Source organism: Eumetopias jubatus, unplaced genomic scaffold (assembly GCF_037043125.1).
Source record: "Eumetopias jubatus isolate StellerSeaLion01/CBP00866 unplaced genomic scaffold, mEumJub1_p1.0 scaffold_3, whole genome shotgun sequence".
In the NCBI taxonomy this organism is placed as follows: domain Eukaryota; kingdom Metazoa; phylum Chordata; class Mammalia; order Carnivora; family Otariidae; genus Eumetopias; species Eumetopias jubatus.
The window spans coordinates 141865342-141888169 of NW_028274809.1; the positions used below are offsets into that span (position 1 = coordinate 141865342).

At 40.2% G+C, this 22828-nt stretch overlaps 1 protein-coding gene across 2 annotated transcripts in view; it reads right to left on the reverse strand.

Moving 5' to 3' along the window:
* DGKH (diacylglycerol kinase eta) overlaps window positions 1–22828 on the reverse strand; it is a 168366-nt gene that overhangs the window by 78998 nt on the left and 66540 nt on the right. For both annotated transcript variants that reach the window (XM_028107216.2, XM_088021852.1), the window contains 2 exons: window positions 10988–11098; window positions 7961–8041 (listed from right to left, as the gene is read on the reverse strand). In XM_028107216.2, the coding sequence (XP_027963017.1) occupies window positions 7961–8041; window positions 10988–11098 (192 nt within the window). The remainder of the gene's footprint in view (window positions 1–7960; window positions 8042–10987; window positions 11099–22828) is intronic.

The following is a 22828-nucleotide window of genomic DNA, read 5'->3' on the forward strand; positions in this document are numbered from 1 at the left end:
AATCTTTCAGAAGTTTTTCTGCAGCACTTTGGAGTATAGTTCCGTCAGTCCTTGCTGATAGGTCTGCTTTTATCCATCCTGAAAAGGCATGTACAACCTAAAACATTTTCACATGAACAACACTTTGCTTGTACAAAATAGCAACTCTAAATTCCTACAAAGATCCCAAAGGGAGAAGGATTAGCCAATCTGTCCTGATAGTTTTTCTTACATTTTGAGCCTAGCAAATAGAGCTCCGTAAGATTTTAGTCTAGCCACAAAAGGACCAATGGGTTCTTGCTTCCTAGAACTTTGGTCTGAGGAAGCTCATAATAACATTAAGAAGTATTTCTCTGGGTTGTACTCTTGGAAGAAATGCTATATCATTAAATGAAAAGATAAACAGGATATACCTACGGAAGCAATGTATTTCATTGCTAAAAGCCTGATGTCCAAGTTAGAGAAAAAAGAATGTAAATTTCAAACTCCACTTATAAATTATCAGCTTTCATAGAATAAAGCCGCCTAAACTGCATATAAGTCAATTTTAAGAGGCAAAACAACCACTCAAATTGCATTAATGTGGTATGATTTTAGAGTGCCATAAAACAGTTGAGCCAACATAGACATAAGAAATCCGTGGTTTGCCATGATCAGGCATCGAATAATTAGGAGACCACCGCAATCATTAATCACAGCAAGAATTGTGTTTGTAAGACTTATTGTTGATAAAAAATGATCTGAGTCACAACGTAAAGAGTTCAACTAGAATACAAATATTTATGGGTATGTTATAATCCAACCTCACTGGGGGAAATTAGGAAACTCTGCTCTCTAGCTAAATCTTGAAATGACACATTTCTCCCAAAGGAAAACTAGAGTTTACAAGTGTCATTCATTCATTCAACAAGACACATTCTTTCATGCAGGTGACAAATATTTATTGTCTTTCCCCTCTGTGCCAGGTCTCATGTTAGCCCTGGGGATCCAGTGGTGAGGAAGACAGTCTTTGTGTCTGCAAGGAAATTTCAGTCTCCACAACCTCCCCTCACTCCCTCCCACATACACACGCCATGCAAAGATTTCTCCGACAGCATTCTTAAAGGACAGTCACTTAGCTCTTGCTGTGTGGTATAATGAGACAGTGTGTGTAAAGTGCCCGGCAATCTCTAAATCCACTCCTCCTTGCCTACTCTCAACAAACTCCAAGAGCTGGGAACCCTGAATTCCCCACCAGCTGTGCATAGCTATTAGCCATCCAACCTTGAGAAATTCATTTCAGCATTCTGAGCCCAAGTCCTCTGTTCTTGAAGGCCCCTTCCAGTTCACAGGGAATGAGAGGACTAGAGATTTCTAATAATGGACAGAGCCATTACATCACAAGAGGCCTGTTCTATCAGATGACTCAAGTTAGAAAGTTCTCTTTTAAGTAGAGCTAAAATTGTCCCTCTGTGAATTCAGCTGTGAATCTTTGTCCTGCACACTGCAGTAACACAAAACCTGTCGACTGCCTCTTATGCATGATAATCCCTCAAATATTAAAAAGATGTCACATTTCCCCAAATCTTTAAGAATAAAAAGTGGCCTCTTGTGTCAATCCCATGATTTCCCAGACCTTTGTATAATATATTTATTGGTTACCTTCCTCTGTGAGCTCTTTATCAACATTTTTAGTTAAAATACAGTGCCCAAAATAAAATGCAGTATTCTAAATTGGCAGTAGGACCAGCCAGTGCTAGCTACATACCTGGTAATGCAACACAAGACTCTGTGATTGACTTGGAGGAGAAAAGACAACTGAAACATAACAAACAATTAGAGGAACACTATCTGGACCATACTCATTTAAAGCTCCACAACAAAGAGGTAGGATAGCTGAGGGGTCAAGAGCACAGATTGAGGTCAAATGACCCAGGTGGGTTCAGATTCTAGTTATTACATGTGTTAGGTGTTAACTTCTCTGTTTCGGATCTCTCATCTATACAAATGGAGAGCAGGACAGAACCTACCTTATAGGACTGACATAAAGAATTAAATGAATTACTGGCATTTAGAAGAGGCACAGAATAATTATAATAAATATTATCATCAGAAGAGGCAACTTATTTATCTAAAGGATTATTTATTTGGATGATTATCTAAACACCTGTTTTGTGATGTGTATTCACAAATGAGGTGAAAATAACGTTTCATCCCTTCCTTTGTAACTAAGATTGAGATACTAATGGATAAAAGTAAACTGACACTTGGGTTCAAAGGATGTGGTATCTCTCTTAAGAGAGAAGATGAACTGAATTATAATAACAGAGAGGAAGCTAAGGGAAAAACAAAATAAACAGAAAGTACACATGAAAGAAAGGAGTTCTTAAGAACATCTTCTCCCTCCCATTATAACACAGCCTGCTCATTTCAACTATACCATGAATGTATAATTTTTGGCATTTTATGCACCGGATGTTCTCTTTATTGGCTTGTTTTTATGTATACTTTTTGAAACTTCATTGGAGGAATCAACTCGAATGCTAATCAACTTTCGGTCGTGTGTGCTGTGGCCAGTGACCCTGAACTAAAATGATTCTGTTCCAGTGCTTAGTTAGCTCTAAAAATAAGTGCTACCACGTGGTGTCCGTGTTTCACACAACCGAGTAAGCAGCGAGGGTGTGCAGTCACCGTGAGATTCCAAGCACACTCGAAGATCACTCACTAAAAATGGTAAGGGTAGTTAAATAAACCAAATAAATTACCTCTGTATTTCTCTCTAGTTAAAAAATATGCTTTCTTTACAAACTTCCATAAAAAGTTTTAACAATGTCAATACAATACTTTCTTTAAAAATGATGACTCATGCAATCAGAGAAAGACATGTATCATATGACCTCACTGATATGAGGAATTCTTAATCTCAGAAACAAACTGAGGGTTGCTGGAGTGGTGGGGGGTGGGAGGGATGGGGTGGCTGGGTGATAGACACTGGGGAGGGTATGTGCTATGGTGAGTGCTGTGAATTGTGTAAGACTGTTGAATCACAGATCTGTACCTCTGAAGCGAATAATACATTATATGTTAAAAAAAAAAAAGAAGAAGATAGCAGGAGGGGAAGAATGAAGGGGGGGAAATCAGAGGGGGAGACGAACTATGAGAGACTGTGGACTCTGAAAAACAAACTGAGTGTTCTAGAGGGGAGGGGCTCTGGGGGGATAGGTTAGCCTGGTGATGGGTATTAAAGAGGGCACGTTCTGCATGGAGCACTGGGTGTTATACGCAAACAATGAATCATGGAACACTACATCAAAAACTAATGATGTAATGTATGGTGATTAACATAAAATAATAAAAAATAAATAAATAAAAATAAAAATGATGACTTATGTACTTAAGATTTAGCCTACTCGTCATTAAAATTTAAAGAAAACAGTCATTTGAACAGCACATTTTGAAAGTCTAATGTATACCACGTGATTGTGATGATTCTCGATTCATTAAAAAGCTCTTCGTTAGCATGTACAAATAGCTAACAAGGTAAGTACGATCGACATTTCATTTATTACAGAAGGGCTGCTTTTCCCAATAACATCTATTCACATGCGATAAAAGTGGAAAGAAATCTTCACCACACCTCTGAAAGAGAGGCAGGGTGGAACATTTTCTCAAGATGAAGTTCATCCATATTCTCCTTCAAAATCCCCCAACTTGTTAGGAATTGACAACAGATTATCACTTGTGAAGGGAGCAGGTGGGACAATAACTTCAGGATGATAACAGCCACTAGCCCTTAGTAAACTCTATGTGCTCATCACGGTGCAAGGGATTGTAGTGCCTTATCCCATTCCGTTTAATCCTCACAACCCCATGGGACAGGTTCCACTGCTATCCTCCGTTACAGGTGAGGACACAGATTCACAGGGGCTAACTAATTTGTCCAAAGGCACGTAGCTAGAGAGGGCCAAGTCAGGGCACAAACCCATGTTGTTTGACTTCATGGTCTAAGGTCTGCAACTGAGTAAGTCACAAAAAGCTGGGATATACACATCACGATGAGTGAGAAAGAGACAAAGAGAGCAGCGAATGCGAGAAGAGAGAGAGGACAGGCAAAGACTAACCAGACGGTTTCACTGTGTGAAAAGGAAGAGCCCTGGATTAAGCATCAGGAGGGCTGGGACCCTTCCCCGGGATGCACCAGTGTGACCGAGGGGAAACTAATATGTACCCGAAGTGATTTAGACAACCAAAACAACAAGACAATTATTAACTCCAGGAATGGGAGCACAGGACTGTGCAAGGAAGGAAAAGTAACCGTCGAGTAGGTAGGATTTGTCCACAAATCCTTTGATGCCACTCTCACGGTGTCTCGATCCCCTCCCCTGAAGCTCAGCCAACCTTAGTGACTCATTCAGAACCGACAGAATGCGGCAGAGACGATGCTGAGTAACGTCACAGGGGAAGTCAGTTTCTGCCGAGCTCTCTCGAACCCGTTTTACTAGAGAGTTTGGCATTGGGTTTTCAGGCAAAGCACAGCTTTTCCACTTTCCATTTGCTAATCACAGATTTTCCACTTACTATTGTCCCCTGTCAATGTATCATCCTTAGGGACTTCAAGGCATGACTGTAGCGAAGCTGAATTTAGCCATTCCTGTATCTTCCAGCCATAATACCACTAAACTACACCATTAACCTTTGACATGAACTAGCCAAAACAACAGTATCAATAGCAGTCAATGCAATCCAGAAAGGTAGGATATTTAAATATTTAAAGATAGGGAAGATTGTCAATTACTGGTTGAAAACCTCTCCCTTATTCTATTTTATGCCCTAGAAAGTTCCACCAAATTCATTTGCTGTAAAACTCTAAGCATCTGCCTAATATTTTAGTCTCCACATTTCTAGTCCAACAAACTTCAGAAATAACATTTGGTTGAGTGGATAAATCTCTTGAAAATACTTCACCAAGAAGTCTTCTCATGTGTAAAATAAACTTTCATCTTATTAATTAAATCAGCAAATATTTACAGATAAGGTACTCTGAGGTAAAATGATATGACAGAGTCTCTGTCCTCAAGGAGATTATAATAAATGTAAGTACCTAATTAAATATAAGGCAGACTACAGTGAGTTCTATAATAAGAAAGGCACTAGAGGAGAGATTGAATGTACTTGGAGGTCCAAGAAAGAGTTATACAAAGGATTTGAATACCCTCTCTCAAATCTAAGCTCTCCACTTTCTTTTACCTTTATCTACACCAATACCCTAGACCTTGTCTTTATCTGAAATTGTTCCATCCTTCAAATCTTAAATTTTGGAACCCTCTTTTAGACTAAATTCTAGATCCCTGTTGAGGGGAAACCCTTATTGCCCACTTCCCCATGAGTCTCCACAGAGGAGAGAGGACTTCGGTTCGCTCCCTAGGGAAGGCAAGCAGTTCATCACCCTACCACACCTTCATTTGGGAGGAAGGAAAAAGAAGCAACAATGTATCAGAAGCTCTGATTAGGCCTTCAATAATTTATCAGAAGCTCTGAATCTAGTGGTTGTTGGATCCTGTTCAGTGATAAATAAGCTGTCCCTCACTCCCTATGTTTTATTCTCAAGAACTGAGAACACAGAGGGGAAGATGGATGACTTATTATCCCTCGAACATCCAACAATGTCTTTATCTTTTATAAGCCCTGGATCAATTTAGCTGTTATTCTCTCTCCTCATCTTAAAAAAAAAAATGTGAAAGGCATAGGAATTAGGTACATTACTAAACTTGATCTCCATCTTTGCTAGACACTATTTACTACCTCATAATCTTCTCCAGGTCCCTGTTCAGTTTCAACTTTCATTTTCTTTCTTTCTTTTTTTTTCGTAATTTTATTTATTTATTGGACAGAGAGTACACACAGGGGAAGGGGCAGGGAGAGGGAGAAGCAGGCTCCCTCTGAGCACAAAGCCCGACGTGGGGCTCAATCCCAGGACCCTGGGATCAGGACCTGAGCTGAAGGCAGACACAACTGACTGAGCCCCTCAGGCACCCCTCAACTCTCATTTTCTACAGAAGCTAACCCAAACCTAAGTAAACTCTGACTCATAGCAGATGACCTTGGCTTCAATTTCATTGAGAGAACAGTAGTATCTGGGTTTGGAATAAACGAACTTCCTGCACACACCCACCTCCATAAACTTTGTCTCCTGGTCAATGCTAATCTCTAAATGGGCTCTGGCTCCCATGCTCCATCCATTCTCCCCTGTCTCTCCTGACACTTCAACTTTCGAGTCCAACAATTCTTTCCTCTCTTCATATAGACACACTAAAAACCCATTTTAAAAACAAAGCCAAAGAACAACAACAACAACAAAACTCTTTTGAAGCCTGAATATTATACTTGTTCTCCTTCTTCTAACAGCCAAGCTTTTCAAAAAAGCAATCCACCCCGGCTTCTCTGCCTTCCCACCTGTTTGGCAAGGCAGCCTAACACACGCCAACCCCTCCCCAAAGTCATTCCCGTCAATGTGACCCAATGACCTCCATGTTAACAAATTCCACAGACGCTTCTCATTTCTTCTTTGACTTGATCTCTCTACAGTATTTGATGTTTAACAACTTCCGTCCTAAAACTATCTTCCACAGGCTTTTCCTAACATCATCACCTCCCAAGGCTTCACCTCCCATACTTCAGAATGCTCTGTCTTTATTGGTCAAACTTTAAATTTTAACATTTTCCCAGGATTCTATTCTTGGCTTTCCTCTCCTCCAACTAAAGGTTCCCTGGGGCAGTGGAAGGGGCAGGAACATTTACACCATGGATTATCCCACATGCTGTAAGTCCATATGGCTAAATCTGAATGCATTTGCTTCCTCCCCCCCACCGGCCCCACCCCCACCAGCGCTTACCTCTATCATGGCACTGCTCTGTATTTGTATAAACAAATCTGTCTGTCTTCCCTGCCCTGGCAAGCCCAGGAGATGGACACAGCACACCACTGTCAGCAGTGCTAGCTTCTTGAACAGGGGCTGGGAGTGTGGATGGGGGCAACAACATAGCGAGAGCAAGGCATCTTAGAGGACCTAGGAATACGTAGCTATAAAAACTACCTGGGAAGAACTTCACTGAACTCTATTGTGAATATTTTGAGGGAAGTAATCTTCCCTCAAGATGAATCTATTTATTCATCTCTGAATCTCTTGTGCTTAGCACAAGTGCCCAGCACATCGTGGGTATTCAAATCATATTTTTTGAATGAGGGAAGTAGAAAAAGAATGAGATATCTGAGATTAGCTTTGAAGAACTGATAGAATTTCAACAGCCTTAGATGGAGGAGAAATCAGTGAAGCCAGGGGGAATGGGAAAAGTCCAGGCACAAACAGAAATGCTGGACTGGTGGGGTGCATAAGGACGAACAGTCTCAGTAATTCTAGAATGCCAAGGTATGGTTTTACAAGACTTGAGGATGGAATTGCAGATGAACTTGACAGGCAACAGTGAGCCAGTGAAGTCTTTCCAGCAATGTGATTTGTAATTGGAAAAGAATTAACTGGAACAGAGGATACCTCTTTAAGTAGCTATCAAATGAATTACTTAAGTGAGAATAAATGAAGACCTGAACCATAGCAGCTGCCTGAACCACAGCAATAGAGTAAAAGTAGAGGAGAAGGGAAAACATTATTTTAAGAATAAAGGTAAGAAATAGACTTTTTGAGTATTCCAAAACAATGGAAATTAATTGAAGTATCAAACTTAAAAGAGGTGACAATTTTAAAGCACTAAAATTAAAAGGCCTAAAATGGAAAATGTTGTGAATACTTTTAAAAAAATACATTTAATACATTGGTTTCTTGACAGTACTTGGTATACAGCATGCTTATCAAGTTTATTGTGTTGGCAGGAACTCCAACATGCTTAAGTTGACATGTGGTTGGTAACGGAAGAGAACATTCTGTACATGCTTAGGAAAGGTCATTCTATAACTTTTGAGAAGGATGTCAGCAGAATATAACCATACCGTGAAACTGTTGTTTGCATTTTTTGTGCTTGCTTCGGCTACACTGGCATCTGAGAGGTCAACTTCGTCGAATATCAGAGACTGTTAATGAAAAAGAACACAAACACATTAAATGAAAACCTAACTCAGTGTTCGTCAATAATTTTTTTTTTTTTTTTTTTTGCTATCAGGTCATGACTATGAAGCTGTGTCAGTAATTAGGAATAGAAAGTGAATAAAAAGTCATTCGTGATTCTTTGCAATATCTTCTTAGGAAGAGTAAAACCATAAAGTACAACTAACTCATAAATCCCAAACCGAAAAGGTCTTTAAAGAACCCTGTGGCACAGAGTTTCCATATAAAATGCTCTGTGCTCTCTAGAAGCATAATTTATGGGGAGCCTACTCAGTGTGGTGCGTGTGCACGCACGCACACACACACACACACACACACACACTCTCACACACACACAGAGTAATACCTCTGGACAGGCAACAGCCTGTAACAACGTTGCCAGGAAGGCAGAGGCAACATCATCATTCCCACATTTACTAAGTGAGAAATGAGACCTTGTCCTGGCTCGAATCATGGTGTTACTAAACTTTCTGAAACTTATTTTCCTCATCGATAAATGGGTTTGAATGAGAAGGTGAATCTGCTCTGCAAATATAAAATGGTGTTTCTTTTGTACTCTTAAAAGTGGTTTCAATCAAAAAGTTTCAGTGATAAAAACTCCACAGAAATGGAATCTTTAATAATGTTCAATTTAGAGATTAGGAAACTCTACTAAATAAACATATCCTTCCCACTCTCAGTCATTTGGTCATTGTTTGCACTCATTCAATGTTCTTGCAGCACGGCAGCTATAAAAAAGCACCTCAAATGGGCCCCTTCCACATGCACCCCAATGTTTACAGCTGCAGTGTCCACAATAGCCAAACTATGGAAAGAGCCTAGATGTCCATCAACAGATGAATGGATAAAGAAGATGTGGTGTGTATACACACACACACACACACACATACACACACACACACACACACAATGGAATATTACTCAGCCATCAAAAAGAATGAAATCTTGCCATTTGCAATGACGTGGATGGAACTAGAGGGTATTATGCTAAGTGAAATAAGTCAGAGAAAGACAAATACCATATGATTCCACGCATATGTGGAATTTAAGAAGCAAAACAGATGAACATAGGGGAAGCGAAGGAAAAATAAAATAAGATGAAAACAGAGAGGAAGACAAACCACAGAGACTCTTTTTTTTTTAAGATTTATTTATTTGAGAGAGAGAATGAGAGAGAGAGCATGAGTGGGGGGAGGGTCAGAGGGAGAAGCAGACTCCCCATGGAGCAAGGAGCCGGATGGGGGACTCAATCCCAGGACTCCAGGATCATGACCTGAGCCGAAGGCAGTTGCTCAACCAACTGAGCCACCCAGGCACCCAAACCATAGAGACTCTTAACCATAGAAAACAAAACAGGGTTGCTGGAGGGGAAGAGAGTGGGGGGATGGGTTAATTGGGTGATGGGCATTAAGGAGGGCACGTGATGTAATGACCAGTGGGTGTTATATGCAACGGATGAATCACTAAATTCTACCTCTGAAACTGATTAACACAGCATACGTTAACTACATTGAATTTAAATAAAATTTAATAAAAATTAAATTAAATTTACCAAAAAAAAAAAGAAAGAAAGAAAAGGGGCCCCTTGTCTGATAGCTTCTACCAACACCCCCAAGATCCCCAGGGGGTGTGCAAATCCACTTCACTCCAACCAATCGGACTATTAGACTTGTTCCCCGACCAGAAAGAATTTTTAATCTCGCACAGGAGAAGAAACAGATAACGACTAATTGTAATATAAGATGGTCTATTGAAAAAATGCAAGAAAAGAAATACTACAGAATGATATGGAAGGTCACAGATAATTTCCCCCGCAGAAAACATTTAAACTCTTGCTCTTGTGAATGATGGAATAAAGACTCTTTGAGGGGATCTTAAAGAAAACAGGGAATTTCATCAAGTGCAGACAGAGGGAAAGATCATCTGTGGATGGCAAACACGGGCCAGGGCCAAGGTTATCAAGTGGTCAGTGCTGCCTAGAGATGAATGTGGAAAGGCAGCATGGAGCCAGATCAGGGACAACCTTGAACATAACGACTTTTAAAATGAGATTACTTTATTTGGTTATTGTACAGCTACATAAACTAAGAATTACGTTTGTTTGCATATTTGATTTTACCTCCCGGTGTATAACTTTATTAATTATATCAGAAACATACGTTTTTTTAATATGGAAATTATCAATTATTCAACTGACACAGTAGCCAGAAATCTTAACGTTTACTTTTGAAGGAACACTAAGGTATCAGTTTAAATGGAAGCTCATCATTACTAGTTTTTTCTTCCCAAACCACATCATTCTTATTTTCTTCAACTGTTATATAAAAATTATTTAAAGTCTTGATTTTATTTCACTTGGTTTTTATTCTTAACTGCTAGCATAATTGAGTGATTGTTTTGTGTCAGGCACCTTGTGTATTATCTCATTTAAGCCTCCTCAATACAACACGAGCTGCCTGCAGCCACTCTTGTGGAATGTGCTGGAAGTGGGATACAAACCCTTGTCTGAAACCAGAGGACAGATTCTTAGCAACTATAGCAATTCTCTCTCTCATGGTCAGGGAAAGATGTATAAGATAAAAGGTAGCAAGAAAAGGGGGGAAACCCAAAATTTTCAGCTTATTACATTTAATAAGGTTACATTTAATGTTTTACTTTAATTGTAAGGAAAGCGGAAAGGAAGAAAGAAAACTATACTAGAACCTTTCCATAAGATCGTCCTCCATGGACACGCCATGAAACTGACTTAAATAGACTCCCTTGGGATTTGGTCCAAGACGGATCACACGCATACCGAATTTACAGAAGAATGGTAAGGCTCTAGTGAGCACCAAGACAAAAAGTTCATAGAACTAAAATTTTTAATCCATCCACAACCTCAAGTGCTTGCAAGTCATATCCTTCCAAATTACCTTTGAGTCCTTTGCATAATAAAGTGTACGGCCTCGAAGTTTGAAGTAACGCTTTTTCCATCTTTGGAAGGAACTGGTTTGCTTCAATAGTTGTCCCTCTTTAATACTGGTCTGGGGAGAAACAGAAGCACAACAACATGATTAAAATGAAATTCAGAACCAAATAAAATTCAGAATTAATGACACACTATCAGTGACATTTTAAATATCATTTCCCAGGTCCTAGAAATTACATGAGAGAATATCTTCTTCTTTCTGTCCAACCAAGGGAGGACATGTGCAAAGCCTCATGAACAAAGGTAAATCTGACATGGTCCCCTGCCCTCCAAGTAGTCACAAATAATATGGGAGACACATGCACCAAACTAATTCTTACGATTCAGTGTGATGGTAACACTGCCTTGTGTAGAGGAAGTATTTTACCTCCCAGGGTATAACTCTACTAATTATATCAGGAACATATGTTTTTTCAATATGGAAATTATCAATTATTCAACTGACACAGTAGCCAGAAATCTTAACGTTTACTTTTGAAGGAACACTAAGGTATCAGTTTAAATGGAAGCTCATCATTACTAATTTTTTTCTTCCCAAACCACATCATTCTTATTTTCTTCAACTGTTACATAAAAATTATTTAAAGCCTTGATTTTATTTCACTTGGTTTTTATTCTTAACTCCTAGCATAAATGAGTGATTGTTTTGTGTTAGGCACCTTTACTATTCATCTGGAAAATGCGGATGACACCGCGACATACCTTATAGGGTCGTTGTAAGGAATACATTAAAAACATAGAAAGGACTTATTGCACGGCATATAGTAAGTGCTCATTAAATGTTATCATTAGCTACGTGTTAGTTTAACAAATGTAGTCAAAGCACTATGCATGGTGGTCCAGAAAAGGAAGCATCAGCTCCTTTAGAGGGAGGCAAAGAAGTCTTCCCAGAGGATAGCCCGGGGTGGGTCTGAAAGGAGTTTATCAGAATGACAAGGGATGGCAAAGCCTATTTTAGGTGGGTGCAAAAGTAGAAAGGTTTAAAACAGCATGCATATTTGGGGAATCTTCAAAGAACTTTCAGTTATAAATGCAGGGTAGGGTTTGCAGTGTGGGAGCAGCAGGGGATGTGGCTGGAGAAGGTAGGCAGGGGCTCTGTGATTCTGGGCCAGACTCTGTGCTGAGTGCTTCATGTATGAAGTTCATTTCATTATCACCAACAAGATACTTAGAACCCCCGGCCTCATCTAGTATCTCTCCCTCGCTTTGGCCCCCTGTCCACAATGGTGCTTTGCTTTTAAGTGGCCATGCATGCTCCTCTTAGGTCTGGATGCCACCTAATCTCTCCTCCTGGGCTGCTCTTCCTTCAGATATCTGTCTGACCAACTCCTTCACATACTTCAAGTCTTTGACCTTCTCAGTGAGACGCACCTCACTGACTTATTTAATACCACAACGTGATCCCCAATTTCATCTTATTTACTCCCTCACACAAAGTACTTACTTTCCTCTTCTATGTATAATGTAATTTGCATATTTGTTATGTTTATTGTGCTACCCCTATTAGAATAGAATTTACCTGAGTTTATTACGTCTAATAAAGTTAAATTCAGTGTTTCATTAGGGAGAAGGAAACTACACTTATAGCAAACTAAACTTACAGTCTGCCTCTGAGACTGTCCTTAGGAGACATGTCATGGGACTGACTCAAATAGATCCCCTTGGGATGCGGTCCAAGAGGGGTCAGTCACATTTATACCGAATTCATAAAGGAGCAGTAATGTGATGGTGAGTCTCCAGGACAAAAACAGCTCATAGAACCAAAATTTTAAATCCATCCCACCGGATTGCCCCCTGATGTATCTCAAGTACCAAAAAATTATCCAGCACACACGAAATTCAGATCTATATGAATGAATAGCAGGTACTGAGGTAAAACTCATGTCTGCTTGACTCCAGGGTTTATTCTCAATTTCTACACTATACTGTCTTTTATTATCAACAAGACATAAAATATTGAGAAAAATATGTTGTCACCAGTAAGGTAGTCAAGTTATTTATAGTGTCAATGAGAGATTTTCCCCATCGCTTGCTCTGAGACTGTCTTCCAGGAATTGTAAATTTTTAACGATAACAAAATATTTTTGCAATTTTGTACCAAAGAGCTTGATTTGGAGTCAGACAGACAGACTTCAAGCCAGGCTCCACCACACACTGAAAATAGGAAGCTGGGCAAGTTGCTTCAACAATCTGTCCCAGTTTCCCCTCCTGAAATACAGGAATAATAATACCAACTTCACAAGCTTGTTGCATCTAATTTAATTATACGATAATGGCTGGAGAGCACTTAGCACACTGTCTGGGTTACAGAAAACATTCAATAAATGGCAGAAAGTGTTATTATTATGATATCACTATGCTATTAAGTTCAGGGAGTATTTGCCAGGCACCAAATTCGAAGAGCTTCTTGGAAGAAGAGAGTAAGTGTTTGCAGGCCACTCTGAGGGCAAATAACAGCTGGAGCAGAAGGAGAGTGTCAAGAAATGAGGTCAAGGGATATTAGAGCCAGGAGAGGCGGCCACCATGGGAAGCTTGCTTTTTATTGTAAGTGCAAAAAGCTAGTGAAATGTTTGAAGCAGGAGAGTGAGAATGGGGAAATGTCCAAGGGAGAGATGCTAGGGTCTCGAGTGCAGGTTGTCGCATCACTGAGACGCAGAGAAGTAGAACAATTTGGAGGCAGAATCCACTGGACTTACTGATAGGCATCAAGGGCAAGAGAGAGGAGAAGGACCAAGGAAAAGTCTAAGCTGCTGGCTTGGGCAACTAGATGCGAGAGACCAAGAGAAAGGGGTATAGGAGGAGTGACTGGTGAGTGGCGTTGCTGGTGTTGCTGGACCATCTGGTGTCACCCCGGGGAGACAGTCATCATTCTTAAACACAAAGTACTGAAATACTGTAAAAATATAACTTAACCAAAGAACAAACCATTCGTTCTAGAAGTGAATGTGTTGGGATTTTTGTAAAGTTTTGTTTAGGGCAACGAGGAAGAGAACTTCATGTTTGGTCTATTTATGTTCTATAAGCATTGTCTAAGCGAAGCACCAATAACTTACTTCATTCCCCACATGGTTATCAGAGTGATTTTCCAAAATGAAAACCCGATTATGTTATACCACAGCTTAATTCCCTTTCGCCTGCAGCAGGAAGCCCAAACTTCCGTATGTACCATTGAAGACCCTGCATCATCTCTCCAACCTCATCGCCCACCCCTGCCCACGCTTCTCCCTCGGCCCTAAATGGCCTTTCCTCAACTGGTCCGTCTTGAAAACTCCTCTTCATCTCAACTCGGATCCTCTTCATCTCAACTCGGAAGCCCCTGGCTTCCCTGACCCTAAGGAAGAAGTAACTCACCCTACCTTTGTCCCTCTGAGGTGCCTTACCCCCTCTGTATAACAGCATCTATGACACCAGATAGCATCGGTTTACACGTGCATGGTCCAGCCACGCTGTGAGCTTCCTCTGAGCAAAGACAGCATCCCACACCATCTAACACACTGGCCGACACCTTAGGGCCTCTGTAAATGCCACACTGAACAACTTTTAGCTAAATGTAAAATAGTATGTCAGATAACTTTGTATTTTAAAAGAATGAAAGAATGAGAAAACCGGGCCCCCTGGCCGGATATGATCTTACGTTTTCCAGCATTCAGCAGGTCTGAGCCTGCTTCTTCTCATGCATATAAAAACAGCAGATACTATGCACAAAGGTGTATGTACCCTGGGGTGCACTCCCTGGGTGAGGGGTTGGGGAGGGATGGAAAGAGGACAGGAAAATGTCAATCTATCCTGATTGCTAATTTAGAGATGATCCTTACATAGTCACTTTCAAAGCAATAGTTCATATAGTTTTTTTTTCTATATCACTTTATGTTCTTTAAATCTTGCATAAGCACGGATTAATCTGCAATGTGTGAGGCTGTGGGGGAACACAAAGATGTGTAAGATATAGTCCTTATCTTCATGCATTTACAAACTTCTTTATGTTACACGGTTAATTTTAAATTTTAAAAAAAAGAAAAAACTTTCTGAGGCTAGCTTACTTTCTTCTAAGAGATGGGATTTAAAATATTTAACTAGAAGGCAGTTATTCACATGAAAGTCAATCCTCAAAATAAACTTGTTTATATATGGCTAGTTAAACAAACACTTCTTATAAAAGTAGGAGCATAACAAAAAAATGATTAATTTGCAACAGCTCTAGAAAATATAATCATATTATCAAAGTATGGGTCAGAGAAAAACATGTGTGGGTCCAAAAATCTCAAAATACTGCATATACTAAGTGAATAAACAAGCAATCGTTCTTTAAAATCATAATATTTATTATGTTCAATGTTGATGTTCAACTAGAATAACAATTTGAAGTTGGGAACAGATATAAGAAAGTTATGATAAGAGAGTTATGATTCAGAACCTGTTAAAATTAAGTACAAAATTTTAGTTTTAATTTCCTCACAATCTCCTGGATAAGGGATAAATTCTCCTCTCCATCAAAAAAGGGCTTAGAACGTTTACATTTAACTGACATTTAGTCATATAACCTTGCACATATTAGTTCAGTACTACCCAACACTTAGGAAAAATCAGTAAAGCCATGGAGACCTAACTCTAATCCAATAACCCAGTTTCCAGATGTTAAAAACACAAAGTTCAATGAACTTGGCTTTGAAAAAAGATTATTTCAATCAAATAAACTTTAAGTTGAAAAATTTCTTATCTAGCTGGCTTTCAAAGGAGGTCTGTAGTCTAATGTCTTAAGGCTGTGGAATTGTTCATTTCATGTTCCCTGTGTAGCTCAAACAAAAGTCATTTCTCTTTTAAAAATCATACACACACACACACACACACACACACACACACACAGGTGCTCTATGATTTCACCGACAATTTCAGAAACACTTGTGTGCCACAAGTTGAAGCTACTTGGATGGAATACTACTTGAACGTCCCAAGGAGAGCACAATTTTAATAATCACTCAATGAGCCACTTTGCAAAGCTAAGAATTTTTGAAAAATCAGTTACTGCCTGATTTATCTGATAAATGCACATTTTCGCATGCTGACTTTTTTTGGCCATCGAAATAGGTGTGGTGAAAAGCTTGATATAGTGAAATGGAAATGTCAGTGATGACTCATCTTTTACAGATGTCTTCAAAAATTCCAGAAGAATCTCTAGCTTCTCCTCCTCTTGTCCCAACATGACCCCTTAACTTCTCTTCTAAGGAATGGGAATGAAATTTGTTGTTATGGACTGAATGTTTGTGTGTCCTCCTGAAATTGAAATCCTAACCCCCAATTTGTTGGTATGAGGAGGTAGGGCCTTTAGGATTTGTGCCCTTATAAAACAGACCCCAGAGAGTTCCTTCTGCCACAGCCATGGATGAACCAGGAAGCAAGCCCTCACCAGACACTAGATCAGCCAGCGCCCTGATTGGGACTTCCCAGCCTCCAGAACTATGAGAAATGAATTTGTCGTTTAAAACCCTCTAGTGTATGGTGTTTTTCTTATAGGATCCTGAACAGACTAAGACGTGGGTCGAGAGAGTTTTCACACCACTTTGTTCTCATCTCTCTCTCTTTTTTGAAAGATTTTATTTTTAAGTAATCTCTAAACCCAACGTGGGACTCGAACCTACAACCCTGAGACCAAGAGTCGCAGGCTCCACTGACTGAGCCAGTCAGGTGTCCCCCCACCACCGCACTGCATCTCTCTTAACTTCTGTCCACTCTACCCCCCAAATAGAAAATTTTTCTTTGACACATACATTTCCTTAACCATTTTGTTATACAAGCTCTGGGAAAGCTGTCTATGCCTTCCTGGGCATCTGTACAGAACCTATTACATCGTGAGTCTATTTGACTTTCTTTAATGGTAAGCCTCTTTAGTTTTATAGACTTTAAATTGGAAATAACACCTGTATATCACCATGTGTTATGATGACATATGAGACAGTGGATACAAAAGTATACACAATTCTTTAAAAATGTAATATGAAAAAATAAAAAAATAAAAATGTAGTATGACAAGATATTATCTTGACTAATATTAGCCCCCATCATAAGTATTATTTATTATAGAAAGGTTTCATTTCTTCAGTCCATCCCTTTCCAATCTTCCTGCCATCGCCTTAGTTCAAGCTCCTCTAACTCCCTTGAGTTCAACAGTTCCCTAAACGTCCTCCATGCTATCAATTTTTCCCACCGCTGGTTCATTCTTCCCACTCTGGACAGAATTATCCCTGAAAAACAAATCTGATCCTGCCAAACTCTGGCTTAATATGTTCGGTGGTTTCCTATCACCCACAGTATAATTCCAGCCTTGTGAGCTAAGCACACAGACTCCTCCTTCCACAAGTGACCCACCTTCTTTTACGGCTTCATCTTCAAGTCCTCCTAAATTCACCTAACAGCAGAGTAGAAGAGAAGCACTTGCTAATCCTCAAACCCTCTATGCTTCCCTATGTCCAGCCTCTTTCACGAGCTCCTCCTTCTACTCACAGTATTGTCTTCTGCTTCTTGTAAACCCCCATCCCCATCCCATCATCCTTCAAGGCTCAGGCCACCATCACAGCCTAGCTGCATCCACAGCACTTTGCTCATACATAATTTATACCATTAATCATGTGGTAAGGGAACTTTTAAAAATTTGTATCTTATTTATTTTTCCACCCTCCATATAGCCATACTTTTATATGGCCATACAGCCATATACCCTGACATTAAGAAAATAATTAATACATGTGAATCAATTTATTGAGTAATCGGGAAACGACAGTAAGAAATTAAAGTAACAACACCTACGAACCGAAGTTTCCCATCTATAAAGTGAGGATAAAGATCACCTGCCCTGTATTCCTCAGAGCTGTGGGGATGAAACAGAATGATGTGTAAATATCTTTTCTAAACTCCCAAATTCTACATAAATATAAAGTATTGTAAATAAGGTCATACTGGTGGGAAAAGGTGTTTTAAGTGGAACTGACACAAGGTAAATAGAGATATAACACTCTTGAACAAGGGCCTGATGCCTATATAAAGAGAAATCATCACACAAAGACTGTGTGTGTGTGTGCACACTGTCCACTTATTTTATTCTATTTTGTGGTAGACATAGAAAATTATGTTTGAGTTTTATATTTTGTGAAAACCTTAATGAAATGAATTCTAAAGATGGTAAAAAAATTAATATAAATTTCTAAGTATAATATAAATGAGACATTTTAAAAGAGTAACATACAATAAGATAATGGATACTTCAATATGCCAATGACTACTATGGTGGACATAACGAAGGAAAGAGTTGAGTGCATCTAACATAAAATCTCCATTAATGCACCAACCTCAAATGCCAGATGATACAGGAGTGAATAGTATGGCCACTAGTGACATATTTTCTTTTCTTTTTTTTTTTTAAAGATTTTATTTATTTATTTGACAGAGACACAGCGAGAGAGGGAACACAAGCAAGGGGAGCAGGAGAGGGAGAAGCAGGCTTCCTGCAGAGCAGAGAGCCTGATGTGGGGCTTGATCCCAGGACCCTGCCAAAGGCCTAAGCCAAAGGCAGACGCCTAACCAACTGAGCCACCCAGGCACCCCGTGACATATTTTCTGAAGTTGTAAATAGCACCTGGTAAAGTTCTAATCAAAAACCAAAATATAGAGGCACCTGGGTGGCTCAGTCAGTTAAGCATCTGACTCTTGATTTTGGCTCAGGTCACGATCTCAGGATTGTGAGATGGAGCCCCACATTGGGCTCCACTCTGGGCATGGAGGCTGCTTAAGATTCTCTCTCCCTCTCCCTCTGCCCCCCTCTCAAAACAAACACACAAACTAAAACCTCCCTTTTTACACACAGTAGTTATATACCTGGAAAATGAATACCTTATCATAATACTTTAAGATTTTGTGTTACATGAAGTTAGGTTTTAAGCTCAGGTGATTATAAATCATGTTTGCCCATAATAATATCCTGTAGGACATTTGAAGGTCATAAATTATAAAGGACAATTCTTTGAAGTTTTGACCTGCCTGGTATGTTGTAAGATTGCTGGCTAGGAGGGCTCACTATGCCAAAAGCACTGGGATGATGTAAAAAACAAAAACAAAAACAAAAAAACACAGATTTCCAAAACACCTCTCCTGAGAATCACTGTTTTAAGGGCTCCAAATCTATCCTGTACTCCTAATCTTAATCTGAGCCATTTTTTTTTTAAGATTTTATTTCTTTGAGAGGGAGAGAATGAGAGATAGAGAGCACGAGAGGGAAGAGGGTCAGAGGGAGAAGCAGACTCTCCGCCGAGCAGGGAGCCCGATGCGGGACTCGATCCCGGGACTCCAGGATCATGCCCTGAGCCGAAGGCAGTCGCTTAACCGACTGAGCCACCCAGGCGCCCAAATCTGAGCCATTTTTTAGGAGCAACTATAGTGTCACTTTGGTGACGTATCTGGCAAGTTGTGGATTTGGAACCACTTCCATGAAGACCATGTTTAACCACATAAATTATACAGTCCCAAAATGTATAAGTTTTCTAAACATTAAACATAAGAACACAGCTCAATCATGAACTAGTATTTAATAATGGAGCAGAGTTTACAGCTACTATAAATTACTATTTTACATCTTAGAACATCAGTCTAAAGTATGCTAGTCCAGTAAGGCCAGAAAGTGCGTTGGATGCCACTGGCACTTCGAAATTCAGTTAGCTGAACTAATTGAACTGATGTATCTATCTTCCCAACTAGCCTGCAAGAGCAGGGCCGGACCCACCGTATTCACCGCTGCAGCCCTGGCACTTATCACAGTTCCTTGCACAGAGAAGAGCCCCTAATCCTTACTCACGGAACACATGAATGAATGAAGTAAGGAAACTTGAATGGTATGTTATCTTAAGAGCTCTTAAGGGAAAGCCTAGGCAGGAGCCTTGCCAGCATTCTGCAAGCTGTATCCAAAGGAGCTTCTTTCATGGCCATGTCTTTCTCCTTGGCAAATGTCCTTGCAGCAAATATAAGCATTTAGTTGTTGATTATTCTACCTTTTTTTTTCCCCAAATTGAAAGTCATTCTGTTTTTATCCACTACCATTTTTTCTTCATTCTTAAGGGAGGCCATCTTTCTTATCACCATTAACATTGTCTGTGGGTGGCAGAAAAGGCAGATATACCTGGAGAATGTATAAATCAGCTATTGTTTAGAATAGATTTTCTATCCTTTCATATTTTACCCAACAGTTGAACTTAAATAATTTGGCTTGAAAGGTGGTCAAACCCATCACTCATTTGATCTAACATCTCTGAAACTACAAGTCTATCTTTATCACAAGTCTCAATGAATTGTGTCTCATATCACAACATTGTTTCTTTTATTTTATTAGCCCTTCTAAATATTCTCCGTGTGATTATAAAACAAGAACTATTTTTCCCCACAAACATGCCAGAAGCTATACTGAATGATTACTGCTTCTCTTCTCAAGGCTTTGGAAGGTTGGCCATTGGATCTTGTTCTGATTCAGTCTGTCTCTCTCTTTTTATCAGTCCTGGGTTAAAATACTTCAAGCCTGGCTTTTCTATCAGCCTCCAAAATTTCCCTCAGTTCCTCTTGATTCCAGGCCCTTTTGGGTTTCGTGCCTTGTGTCCTTTCCCCTTCTGAATTTTATCCAACCAGAGATTTCTTACTTCCTTAAAAACAAATTTGAGCCTCTTTATGAAAAGGGCCATACATATGGGGCGCCTGTGTGGTGCAGTCTGCCAAGTATCCGACCCTTGTCGACTCTTGGTTTCCACTCAGGCTGTGATCTCAGGATCGTCGGATCAAGCCTCGCGTTGGAAGCCCGCTTCAGATTCTCTCTCCCTCTCCCTCTGCCCCCCCACCCCCGCTCATGCATGCTCTCTCTCTAAAATAAATAAATAAATAAATAAATCTTTTTTTTTTTTTTTAAAAGGACCATACATGTATTACACGAAGCTCTATTAAATACACCAGTTCTAAAATCTGGCTGGTCATCTGAATGACATAGAAAACTTTACGGACATTCAGAATCTCTGTTCACCTAGGAGGTTTTGATGCAATCGATCTGGGATAGGGCAGACAAACTTACACATCTTAAAAGCTCTCTTGGCGATTGTAATCATCAGTCAGGCTTAATAAACACTCGCATGAACAATATTTAAGTAATAATGTGTAGACACTCTACACTTAAAATATATCTTTCTCTTTGTGTGTGGAGCCCCGTTCACATGCCACCCCTGCCTCTCGGCACCCCCCGGCTCTGCTCCAGCGGAGGTGGGGGGGGTAATGTTAATAACAGAGCATGTCCACTCCAACTCTCCCCTTCAGCCTCCTGAGAGCCATCTGCCCACAAGAAACCAGGTTCTACTCTACTATCATTCAGAGAAAAAAACAGATTGGATTTGCAGGAGAAGGTAAGGAATGAAAAGCTGGGATCTGCCCTGGACACTGCCAAGTGCTGGGTAATGGTGGGAGAGAGAGAAGAGTCGTCCAGGTACTTACCCTCCCCTTTCCCTAATGTGTCTCCAGCCCGCACCACCACCCAAGGCCTGTGCCGGCACCAGCCCGACCCTGCCAAGAAAGCAAATGCCAGCAGAGGAACTGCGGTGGTCACAATGAGAGGAAGTTTCAGTGAGGAGCCAGAGGATAATGCCGTAGAGAGAGGTATCTCAGCTTACAGAACAATGGACACAGGCTGGGCTTCTGGAACCCGTGCTTAATGATAATGGAATAGGATGATGCAGGTGCTTTGGCATTTACATCACAAAACAACACCCTTTTTATTTTTTTATTTTTAAAGATTTTATTTATTTGACAGAGAGAGACACAGCAAAAGAGGGAACACAAGCAGGGGGAGTGGGAGAGGGAGAAGCAGGCTTCCCGCGGAGCAGGGAGCCCGATGCGGGGCTCGATCCCAGGACCCTGGGATCATGACCTGAGCCAAAGGCAGACGCCCAATGACTGAGCCAGGCACCCCAACAACACCCTTTTTACAAACTGCCACTTGGAGCAATTGTCCTCAAGCAGTTTGGGTGCCAGAATGATCTAAGGATATGAGCAGGTACTTTAAAGAAGTAACCCAGAACCTGACCAGCTAGCTCAGCCTCCTCATTCTGGGGTACCTCAGAGGGACTCTACAGCTCCATGAAATCCAGTTCAAAAATGGTGAAGCGAGATGATTACGTGTGCTTAAATACAATGATATTTAATGTTCATACAACAAAACCTTGACGTTTAATATTCTAGAAGTTTGTGAAATAGTTTCATTCATTTGTATTCTCTGAAAAATATGCAACCTCTATTGGTTCCTTTTAATTTTACCAGAATTGTTACTTTTACATGGACAACACACACACACATTCTGACTCAGGTTGCCTGAGACGTACGGGCTGAGAGGAAAATGTAATGTGGTCACCCGTCCTACACGGGGAGCTTACACCCTCTAGCGCTGTGCATACAAGGGGCTGTCAAGTCAAGTGAGGCATAGAACTCTAAAATGGGTCTCTGGCTCTGCAGTTTTTCATCCTGCCACGTCCAGTCCAATGATGAGACAGGCTTTCCATCACAACTGTCTAAAAAGGAAAAAAATCCAATGTGGCAAACAAAAGCCAGCAATGCTGCAGCATGCACAAACCCTGAGAAGCGATGAGGTCTGCTCCTCAAGGCGTCGAGAGAACACATGCACCGGGGAGCATAAGGAGGAAGCTATAGTTTCCTCGTGCCTACTGATCCTGCTGAAAACTTTTAATATAGTCACAATATCTTCATTATTTTATTTGAA